The 12,634-nt window shown below is 39.3% G+C and overlaps 1 protein-coding gene across 3 annotated transcripts in view; it reads left to right on the top strand.

The window, feature by feature from the left end:
- Nucleotides 1-12,634, top strand: part of MAP3K20 (mitogen-activated protein kinase kinase kinase 20) — a 116,075-nt gene that overhangs the window by 62,317 nt on the left and 41,124 nt on the right. For all 3 annotated transcript variants that reach the window (XM_072121703.1, XM_072121702.1, XM_072121705.1), the window contains exon 11: nucleotides 1,796-1,931. In XM_072121703.1, coding sequence (XP_071977804.1) covers nucleotides 1,796-1,931 — 136 coding nt within the window. The remainder of the gene's footprint in view (nucleotides 1-1,795; nucleotides 1,932-12,634) is intronic.

Raw genomic sequence — 12,634 nt, 5'->3', positions numbered from 1 at the left:
TTACTCTTTTTCGTAATTCTTTTTAAGACTATTTTGGTTGCATTGGTTGATTTTCACTTTTTTTTTTCCCTAACTTTTTCAACCGTCCAGCAAAGTTCACCACGACCGAGTTTTTCAGTCTTGCGATTGATTTATCTTTGAAATTCAGATGTTGATGTTTAAAAAAAATGTGCTATTTTTTTTTTGCATAACGGTGGTAAATTTGTTGTCTTTTTGGCTCAAATAAACTCCACTCCTCTACTCACGTAGTTAAAAGGTTGGAAGGGATTAAGCAAAAATTTACAAAAAGAAAAAGACTCAGGTGCCAGATTTAACAACAACCCCCACCTCCCCTCAAAAAAATTAAATAGGAGTGGCTTTCTAGACTAAAAATAAATCACCCCATAGAGGCATTTACAGACTACAAGTCTTTGAAAGCTGATAACAAGACAAGATAGAAACCCTCATAATCATGTTCAGAAGTAGAATGTACAATGTAAAAAAAAATTATTATACAAATTATTGTTTTAATTAGTAAAGGCAAAATTTACTATTTAAAATAATGATAAATAGTACACAGACAACAATAGAAATTTTTTTTCTGGGCGACCACAATGTCCTACAAGGTTTTTCTTAAAATGATCCTGATCTTAACTACAAACTATTAAGAGAACCAACGTTGGATAGATAAGCATATGCCTTGTAATCAAACAATGATGGATAATTACATTTATAAAATTATTAACGTACATGTGACTGATGCAACCAATTACTGGCCTCAGAGGTAAATATATATATTTTTTTAATCAATTTCCTTCCCTCATCTGTGGGTGTCCTAACAAGCTGTATGTGAAAAAAGAGAGAGGATTTACGGCTTAAAGGAAACCTACCACTTGTAGTGGCAGGTTTCCGATGGCAATACCGAGCACCAGCTCAGGGTGAGCTGGTGCCGGAGCTTATTTTAGTCAGTGTTTTAAACCGCGGTATCGCGGTTTAAAACACTTTTTAAACTTTATAGCCGGCGCAGGCAGGTACGCGCTCGGCGCTTACCGTGCGCGTGGCTACATAGGAAGTGAATGAGAGCCGCGCGCACGGTAAGCGCCGAGCGCGTACCTGCCTGCGCCGGCTATAACGTTTAAAAAGTGTTTTAAACCGCGATACCGCGGTTTAAAACACTAACTAAAATAAGCTCCGGCACCAGCTCACCCTGAGCTGGTGCCCGGTATTTCCATCGGAAACCTGCCACTACAAGTGGTAGGTTTCCTTTAACGATTGGGCTGTTTTTATCGGGGACAGTGCCACGCTTAATTCTGTGGGCTTATTTTATAATTGCGTGTCCATTGAAATCGGATCCAATTTGTTTACATTTCTTGTCTTAGCCAGTTTTTTCCATGTCTGATTTGCATCTGTTGCTCCTTTTTTTTCTTATCTGCAAAAGAAAAATAGTTGATGTTAATTAAAAGGCATCACACCTGGTTCTTCAGCATCATCATGGAGGAAAAATGGACTGTACACAAATTTCAGCAGTTTTTTTTGTGGATACATATTGCCTTATGGGATATACAATGTGAAAAATAGGACAGGCTCTTTTCAACAGTCAACTGATCAGTTAAAAAAAACAAAGAAAAGAATGGTTCATCAAACATCAGTAGAAATCAAGAATGGCATGCTGAGAAAAAAAATGTTGTATGAATAATATTGGTGCACCGCCTAAGCCACACCCATCTGGTTTGAATATACAGTGTACAGTATATGTAAATCAGACTGCACATTATACGAACATATATGGAATAATATTTTGTTCTTTATCGTGTAGATGTGAAATTGAGGAAACACTGGAGAGGTTGAAGAAACTGGAGCGAGATTTGAGCTTTAAGGAACAAGAACTGAAAGAACGAGAAAAACGGTTAAAAATATGGGAGAAAAAACTGACCGAACAATCTCACACTCCGGTAAGTGATATATATTGCACCCACTGTATTGGATTATTTAGAATATTTAGTTGAAGCTTGGGCAATCTGTGACACTAATAATTCTGTAGCATGCCTTACCAGCCCAAAATCCTAAAGTCAAAGCATGATCCAAGTCTTCAGCACCATATTCTTTTTTTTTTTCTTTTTTTTTGTCAGTGCCCTGTGAGACCCAACTTGTTTGAATAGTTGAGCTGAGCAAATACAGTTTTATGGGAAAATAGTGTAACTTTTATTAAGTTGAAAGTCTCTGTGCTTTCTTCTCTTAGCATTCCAGTGGGTGGCAGGATTTCCTGTTGTATTCTTGAGATGAATGAACCTGAACTTTCAGTTTGGGTTCGGGAATTGGGTGCACCCCATGTAACCAGTGGATTGGCCAAGGGGATATCCCTGGCCAATCAAAGCTATGGCTAGTTCCTAAGGGTGTTAATATGCGGAATTGGCAGTTCGGTAGCCAATTCTGCAGGATGTCCGGGTTGCTTGGGGCACACCCTAAGTCCAAACCCAAACAGGAAGTTCAAGCCCGCTCATCTCTACTCTTGAGCTTAAAATGGGAAGAGATTTAAATTAATCAAGTCTAAGTTATTGAACCTTTACCACAAATTCATATATATCAACCTGTACAGCTCCTCCTATTCTGTGACATATTTACTATAGATCATTCTGCATTTTCTAAACATTGGTGCCCTTAAACTAGAATTTTTTGTCAAGTTCACTCAAAGATTAAGTCTTTCCTTACTATAATTGCTCCTAGGAATAGTTGTCTATCCTCTAACCCTTAACGGTGAACTTCTGAGTTGAGTTCACTGAATTATAAAATTATATACCCCTTTTACCCCAGTCATTGAATGTTCTTGGTGTGGCTCAACCTCAATGTGTCTGAGCTATTGAAATCAAGAGGTGGAGCTCAGATAGAAACGGGCAGTGTACGTGTAAGTGGCATCTTCATGGTTTTGTGGTCAGAGGTAGTAATATTTATGCCTATAAGGTATTATTTAACTATCCCAAATAGTTTTCGGATCTGTTCTACACACTATGATGCTTTGAAGTATTCTGATGTATGTAAGATGATACATACTAATGCGGTGCTTGCAGATAGTCTTATGTACTTACCTGATTTAACACTAGCTAATAAATGCATGGATTTTCTCACATTTGACTGTCTGAACCCTCCACAGACTCTTTATTGACACTGCATGGCTTTATTCTACATAAACACAAGTGTTTTATTAACTGATCCATTTCCTAGTGATGTCTTAATATCATTATATATACATCTTCTGATGAGATGCTGATACATTAGACAATATCGCCATTATGCTACATCCATAAATCCATATTTGCGCGTCATTTTGTATTCTCCAAGTAAATAATAGGTCGTTTATTACTGTAAAACCTATTGGTATGTGGTTTAGGAATGAATATCAAACCCTGTTACATGCGGATAAATAATGCGGTCAGCTATGAGAGGACAAAGTAAGTTAGACAAAAGATGCTCCAGATAAGAGTTAAAGGGCTGACATTGATGTAAACATGAGATCAGGTTTTCAGATTTGATATTCCAAATGTATTGCATAAACATAGATTTAGAGGCTAAGGAGACTTTTTTTAAAAATATATATTAATTCAAAGCAATAGATGTAATCAGCAAATTGGGTTTTAATTCAAAATTCTATGCTGTTTGTATTCTTCAGCCTACATGTTTTCTCATACATTGCAGGCTGTTCAGACACATTTAGTGTGAAATCTGTCAGAAGTGTCTGATGGGTTACTCCATAATTTTATACCATGTTTAATTACTATCCACCTATTCAAAGGATACAGTGATAGTGGGTTACAGTAAGACGGTCATTTGGGCCATGTGTGATTAGATATCAGTGACTTCTGAATAACAAAAGGCCAGATATATATAAGTGACGTGCACTGTTCAACCCTCCAACTTGTTAACACAGAAGACAGTGGGCAGAGTTAGAATTCAAGATATGCCAGGATTCTGGTGCAATTTGTGCTTTTACCTCATTTATTGTATGCCACACAGGAGTTCGGGACTTATTGGAAAACAAGCAGGGCTTTCCAAAAAAAGTTGTGGTATAAGATTCCCTGAAATTCCCTGAAAAATTCTGGCGCATTTTCTAGTAGGTGGTATAAATCTAGACTAAACGGTCGAGAAATCAGGGCTGTGGAGTTGGAGTCGTAGATTCAATTATGATAGAGTTGGGGTCGTGATAAAATGGACCAACACAAACATATAATAAATCAATAAACATTTTGAAATTTCGTTTAAATGTCTGTTCTGTTCCTGATCCAAGGGCCACATTGTCATACTGCTCAACTTTAATGGGGAACACCAGCACCCTAGAAATGATAAACGCCACAGTACAACGATGAATCCCCTCCCAGAAACCAAATACAGCACTCAGAGCAGACTATTATAGTGCAGATCCCATAGCAAATAATAATACTGAAGACCTACTGAATACACAATAATACTGGAGACCCCCAGAGCATACAAATACTGAAGACCCCATAGCAGATAATAATACTGGAAACCCCCAGAGCATACAAATACTGGAGACCCCATAGCAGATAATAATACTGGAGACCCCAGAGCATACAAATACTGGAGACCACATAGCAGATAATAATACTGGAGACCCCAGAGCATACAAATACTGAAGACCCCATAGCAGATAATAATACTGGAGACCCCAGAACATACAAATACTGGAGACCACATAGCAGATAATAATACTGGAGACCCCCAGAGCATACAAATACTGAAGACCCCATAGCAGATAATAATACTGGAGACCCCAGAGCATACAAATACTGGAGACACCATAGCAGATAATAATACTGGAGACCCCAGAGCATACAAATACTGAAGACCACATAGCAGATAATAATACTGGAGACCCCCAGAGCATACAAATACTGAAGACCCCATAGCAGATAATAATACTGGAAACCCCCAGAGCATACAAATACTGGAGACCCCATAGCAGATAATAATACTGGAGACCCCAGAGCATACAAATACTGGAGACCACATAGCAGATAATAATACTGGAGACCCCAGAGCATACAAATACTGAAGACCCCATAGCAGATAATAATACTGGAGACCCCAGAACATACAAATACTGGAGACCACATAGCAGATAATAATACTGGAGACCCCCAGAGCATACAAATACTGAAGACCCCATAGCAGATAATAATACTGGAGACCCCAGAGCATACAAATACTGGAGACACCATAGCAGATAATAATACTGGAGACCCCAGAGCATACAAATACTGAAGACCACATAGCAGATAATAATACTGGAGACCCCCAGAGCATACAAATACTGAAGACCACATAGCAGATAATAATACTGGAGACCCCCAGAGCATACAAATACTGAAGACCACATAGCAGATAATAATACTGGAGACCCCCAGAGCATACAAATACTGAAGACCACATAGCAGATAATAATACTGGAGACCCCAGAGCATACAAATACTGGAGACCATATAGCAGATAATAATACTGGAGACCCCCAGAACATACAAATACTGAAGACCACATAGCAGATAATAATACTGGAGACCCCCAGAGCATACAAATACTGAAGACCACATAGCAGATAATAATACTGGAGACCCCCAGAACATACAAATACTGAAGACCACATAGCAGATAATAATACTGGAGACCCCAGAGCATACAAATACTGGAGACCCCATAACAGACTAAAAATACTGGAGACCTCCAGAACCTCCAGAACATAAAACTAATACTGGAGACCCCATACCACACAATAATACTGTAGACTCACAGAAAAGACAAATACTGAAGACCACCAGAGCATAAAACTATTATTATTATAAAACTATTAATCCTGGAAATCCCCAGAGCCGACAAATAGAAAACCTCTTGTTTCCTGGCTCTTCTTCTCTTCTCTGCAGTGCACTGCAGCATCTTCTCTCCTCCATGTGCCGCTCAGCTCTGTGTTTCATGCTGGTTGTATGCGGTGGCATCAGGACCCAGAGCAGAGCTGCTCTAGGAGAAGGACCCAGGAGCAGTGCAGTACAGCTGACAAGTACTTACCACTCCTAAGTCCTCCCCTGCTTTTTCTTGCTGATGTTAAGCCTGTATGACAAGGGCTCATGGGCTCCATACAGGGTTGGTGTCTACTGTATTATACCCACTGTTAACACCGATCAGTGGCGTTAACAATAATAATTCTTTATTTATATAGCACACACAGATTACGCAGCGCTGCAAAAAGCATGTCAAATTGCTCCCTGTCCCCATGGGGCTCACAATCTAAACAACCTAACAGTATATTTTGGAGTGTGGGAGGAAACTGGAGGAAACCCACGCAAACACGGAGAGAACATACAAACTCTTTGCAAATGTTGACCTGGGTGGAATTCGAACCCAGGACCCCAGTGCTGCAAGGCAGAAGTGCTACTCACTCAGCCACCGTGCCGCCCTTAACCTTTTTAAGTGCCATGGATGAACCCGACTACAGCACTTAGATGGTGACTATGTGAGGAGTGTTATGATGGGCTATGATTTGCTATGTCTGGGAGCCCCAGAGCCTAAAAATATAAAAACTATTATTTCAAGCTGTGAAGTTGTCCCAAAATCGGATCAATAAGAACGTCAGCTCCTCCTGCAGGACATGACACCTGAGGAGGGTCGGTCTTTAACTGTTTAACTCTTTAAGTTTTGGTGACGTCGCGAGATGAACTCCCAATACCGATGCTTTGCTCCTGTGGTATTTTGTGTAGCAGTTTACTAAATAAATGCTTTTTCCTTAAAAAGTAAAATCTCCCGCTCCGGCTCAGAATTGCCTTATTTATCAGTTGAATAAGAATGTAATATACAGGCAAAACTGGACCTTGGGTAGATTTTGTTCGGGTGCAAACTGAGCTGATCAAGGGTGACATTTATTGGGATATTATCACTCTGTAATGTTCTGCCAAGAGAAGGATCTCAGGAACTTTTTACAAGAGAACTATAAATTAATTGGCTGACCTGCCAGGCAGCCGGTAGTGATGTGTGACCTCTGTTTCAGCGTCTAGATCATTGAAAGAAGGCAAGTTCACATTGTGTCCCTTGCTTGAGGGAATAAATAGGGTTGTACTTACAAGAAGCCGGAACGCATCACAGGATGAAACTTTTGAGTGTTCAAAAACGGACTAGATTCCAATTAAGCCGTGTAAACCCTTTTTAGTCATATAATGACCCTGTAGGAGACATAGACTGCAACATAACTGTCAAGAACTTCAAAACCCGCCGTTTCTTATGATGTTGCGAAGCGGACGTAAGTTCATGGCTGCAACATCCTCCACTTTATTTATTTTCTGTTAATCACAATTATTAGTCCAATCGATTCACTTTTTATTTTTTCCTTTTTTGCCTATTTCTTTTTTTGCTCCTTGTGTATAGTTTTTATTAGTCATTAGAAATTTGTTTGTATTATAAAAAGTTATACAATTTTCCAATATACTTTCTGGATCAATTCCTCACAGTTTTCTAGATCTCTGCTTGCTGTCCTTCTATAGAAAGCTTCTATGTTTACTTCCAGTGGATAGAAATCTGACCATGGTCACACAGGTGCACGGCTCGTTATATCATAGAGAGTAATCAGAGCTGTGTCATATTAGGAGCCGTGCACCTGTGTGACCATGGTCAGATTTCTATCCACTGGAAGTAAACATAGGAGCTTTCCATAGAATGACAGCAGGCAGAGATCTAGAAAACGATGAGGAATTGATCCAGAAAGTATATTGGAAAATTGTATAACTTTTTATAATACAAACAATAACATTAATGTGCCGAAGTGGGAACACCCCTTAAAGAGATTGCTTTTGCAGGATCCCGTTATATGCATACAGAGCTCTGCTGAGAATTCTGGGTAAGGAATAAACATAAACGTTTTCCAGGATGGGGGTAAGAAATTATTTAAGGTAGCAATGGTGGCAAGGTTTTCCTTATCTCTTCCTGGAAAACTTTTTTGCTAACTCCAACCTGGTTTTTACATAGCCCCCTTAGGTGCTCTGGGCTCCATAGGTGTTATTTGAACTTGGAGCCCTCGGGCTCATTAGCATAATTTTTAAAGCCTTCTTAAAACAAGGGCATAAGAAGCTTAAGGAAGAGGGGATCCTACCAGAGGGAGCACATACCAGTATGTCAGTGTGCTTGGTTTGCAATCATTCATCCTGGTGGTAGATGTCCTTTAAAATAATAATATATAAACATATATAAACATATTAATTTATTGACCAATTCAACACATATTTTATGTTGTAGTGCCAATGGAGTTAGGACATTTGGGACACCCACTGATAGCTATAGGGAATAATGGGGTCTGTGCAGGAAATTAAGTGCCTTGCACCCCCATGATATGATTATAAATGACAAATTTATCTCTGACACATATGGGAAAAAAAAACCTTTTTAGAATCATTCCATTGTTCTTTGTGTGGAACAATCTACTAGATGTGTCCAGATACAAGTGGGTAATTATGGCGGAAGAAAAGTAGACGTCAAAGTTTCCAGCACCGCAATCGCTGTGTAACTCTGGTGATGGACATTGATTAGAATAAACGGCTTGATTAGTAAAATCTCATATAATGAATTAATTGGTGACATTAATACCCTGGAGACTGAAGTATGATAAAAGATGAGAAATTTGTACTGCGCGTTGTATTAAGGTATTCAGCTACTTGGAAGAATTTTTTATTAAACTCGTCAGATTATTTCATTTTTGTGTTTTCTATGCCAAAAATTGTGGAGTGTTTTAAAGCAATATTTAGTTTGTATATAATTGTTCAGTTCATTATAAACTTTTGTTCAGGGGCTGTGCCTTGTATTGCAATTGCAGTGGGATTGCACTAACAAGCCCCCAGGGTAGTGATGTCATATCCATAATGACGTCACATGGCCAGAGCAGCCAATCATACGACTGGTATCTGTCTTTTTAAATGCACTATACTTTTAACGGGTTTAGACATTTTATATTGGATACAATTACACAGTTATACTATGTTATGTCATGCAATAACTTTTTTTTGGCTTGTATTTTGGCATCACAAATCTATCAACCTCTACCTAGCTGAACAAGTTGTGGAATATTTAACAGATATCTTTATCATGATTTTGGGACCAATCATAATAATATATAATTATAATTAATTTTTAGCAATGTCTTTAGCTTTCATGGGTTTTTCTCATACACAATGTGGATGTGCCACCGGTGCTGTTAGGATTGCACGGTGTTGGACCATTACCGATTAGACACTAAAGTCAGTGCCTTACTATCTAGCCACCTAGATGGGAGACTTGCACCTCTCTTGCTCCATTTTAGAAATTAACAGGGGTAAGATTGCTTTGACCCACATCCAGTGGACAATGGTGGCACTACCAATGCTGGATATGATAATATTCAAATTAATGTTAATTAACCAATCAATGTTTTGTCCCAAATTCTCAAAAAGATTATCTTTATAAGTATTCCCAATTGTGCTTATCCTGCATGATCTGCATGTCGTGTGTTATTATTGTTACACTCAAATGTAATTGGTTAATATTTTTCTAATGACTTACCTATGTATGTTATAAAGCTATCCACATGTTTTTCATTGTATATTTCTTCAGATTTTCAAATAAATTCTTTCCCCCGATTGCTTGTGGCTCCTAAATTTATTTGGACCAAACTACATTTATATTGAAAGAAATGCCATTGAGATAGTAGAACGTTAGAGTTAGACAATCGTCTATTATTATGTCAGAAAAAGTGAAGAACAAATTATCATTAAAGGGAACCAGTCAGAAGAAATAAACCACTACCTGTATTTTCTCAAGCAGATGAAGACCTTCCAGATTGTGTTTCTTTCATGGTCCAGTGTGGTGGCATCATCCAGAAAATCAGCTTTGAAGTGAGATGTAAACTGGTTGCATAAAGTCATGAAAGCGGAGGCTTGGAGAATGAATTCAAGGTCTCCTTGCCTTCAGAAAGCCCCCTTCACTAGAATCAATTGTTTTACACCCAGAGACATCACTAACTAGATCTCCAGAAGTCAAGTCCAGTATGCAAATCACAGAGGAGGAGGCGTTCAGAGGAAGGGAGAGTTTGACTTCAGTGATAAACTCTCCGCCTCCTTGACTTTATACAAACAATTAACGTTTCACTTAAAAGTAGATTTTTTTTGGGACGATGGAACCACACTGGGCCATGAAAAAACATGATCTGCAAGGTGTAAAGCTTCTAGACAACATTTTATTTGGCCAATATATGATGACAGGTTCCCTTTAAAGTGTTTTTTGGGCCGAACGATAGTATCACATTGTCATTGTCATAGACACCCAGCACTCCCATCTATCAGTTAATCCTGGGTTGTATTTATTCAGGGATAATTCTGTGCCCAGCTATTTCCAACATTCAACCTTCATCTTAAATCAATTAGTTTACACAGGACTCCCATCCTGGGGTCTGTTCTAATGATTGAGGGGGTACCAGCAGTTAGAACCCCACTGAGTGTTATAACCTATTTTTTTATTCCCTAACAATTACTGAAATTTAGGGCCTCATTCTTCTGAACAGTGGGATAGATCTCATAATTGATGTTGGTCCCAGCAGTCAGACATAGGGTGCATTCACATGGACGTATGAGGGACGTGTATACTCAGTGCGGAGTGCTCTTCATGCCGTGCCTTGACCTCTTCTCCAGCGCGCCTGATGTATGCTCGGCCGGCTACAGTCAGATGGGCATATGCCCATGTGAATGCAGCCATACACTGATCAAATTGCTATCCCCTATTAATTAGTGCGATTAGGACCTCCATTCTTGTGATCCGTGGGATCCCTTCTAATGATTGGTGGGTGTCTCAGCAGTCATACCCCTAATACCCCTACCCATCCGTTTGTTTTCCCCTATTTTGTGAAGAGGGTATTACAATTGATGTAAAAAATGTATAATTTTCGTGTGACAGGTAATTTTCTGGTGACTCATTCCTTTCCCTTTAAAAACAATGCCAGTGGCACAAACACTGTAAACCGTAAAACCTAGAAACATATAGAAACCTGCTACATATAAAAAAACCGAACTGTTGTTCAGTGTAATTTACAATAAGATCTCCTCCCCATTTACTCAATCCCATACTCAATGAAGTTGAAGATTGTCTGGTACTATTGCAATACAGTATCAGAAGATAATGGAAATAAAATCCAGCTATTAAGTGAAGGGGTTGTAGTCCACTTCTTCAGAAATTTTATAATTAAGGTTCAGGCACTGATAATGCTGCAGATTGTACTGGAACATCAAGATTTTCGTTTCCAATAATATTCCATAATTAACTTGAACCATATATGCATTGCCGTAAGCAATCTCTAACAAGACCTCAAGTATCTTTACATTTTTCACGGGATTCCAAAATTCGACCCAATGGGACACATTTACTAAGGGCTGAGCGCGTTTTATGTCAGACTTTGCACATTCTTTCTACTGCAAACTGCTTCGTATTTAAGAGACGTCCGAGACACATATGTGTCACACGTGACCCTTTTGTGTCATGACTGCACTTTTCTTCATGTGATACAAATTTCTGCACTCAGTCGGACCGTGTGCCACATTTAACATGCAATGTCCGACAGAATTGTCGTATGTTTAAAGGTGCAACCAAAAAAAGTCGGAGCAGTGCAGGAGGCGCCAGATTCATGAAGGACGGACGACAAAAATCCTGAATCTGGCGCCCTCTGCACACCACGCAGACAAACTGCAAATAGTATAAACTGCACTGTTCTTAGTAAATGTGCCCAAATGGGGCAAATTTACTTACATGGTCCGGTCGCGCTCCCCCATCCAGACGGTCCGACGAAGATGAAGTCTGGCGCGATTCATGTAGCTCGTGCGCCCGATTTCCTGCATCTGTCGCTTTCCCGCTGAGGTCCGCTGGAGTTCACCTTCTTCTTCCCGGTGCATGTAAGTGCATGTCTTGCGACACAATTTGAAATTTAAATCCCGTGTGTAGTGCGAATCCGTCGGGTTGTCCGACGGCCACACCCCCGATCTGCGAGGCATGAAAGCCGGCGCCAAAATCCGAACGCGTGCGCCAAAAACCTCTGTTAAATGCGTTGCAAAGCGGAAATCATCGGGAAACCCAACGAAAATGCGGTCCGCGGACCCTTAGTAAATGAGCCCCAATGTGTCAACCTGCACCTTACAGGCCGCACCTTACAGGCCATCAACATAACATAATCACTGATATAAATATTGTATATACCTACATTCACATACATATTTGTTAGAAATTTGGAGTTCAGGCTAGACACCCTTAAATAAGGATGAGTGCATATGTGTGTGTGGGGTTGGCATAAAAGTATCTTCCAGTAAAAATCCATCCTTTTCAATGTAACACTCTTCAACCCTAAGCAAACATCTTTTTATCAGTCCCAGTAGTACTATTTTATATAATATAAACCAACCAATAGCATTGACTTGTCCTAAGCTAAAATAAATCATTTCTTTTTAATTCAACATTATGTAGGGCCATAAAATCCATGACCCCAATGTTTGTTTTAATATAGAACCAGACAACCTTCCGGGTAGGGGGGATGATTAGGGATCTGAGTGCTATTTTTTACTTAAAGGGAACCTGTCAGCAAAAATGGACCTAATAAACC

The sequence above is a fragment of the Engystomops pustulosus genome, chromosome 8, assembly GCF_040894005.1.
Source record: "Engystomops pustulosus chromosome 8, aEngPut4.maternal, whole genome shotgun sequence".
Taxonomy (NCBI): domain Eukaryota; kingdom Metazoa; phylum Chordata; class Amphibia; order Anura; family Leptodactylidae; genus Engystomops; species Engystomops pustulosus.
This window is presented reverse-complemented; position numbering and strand designations above follow the sequence as displayed.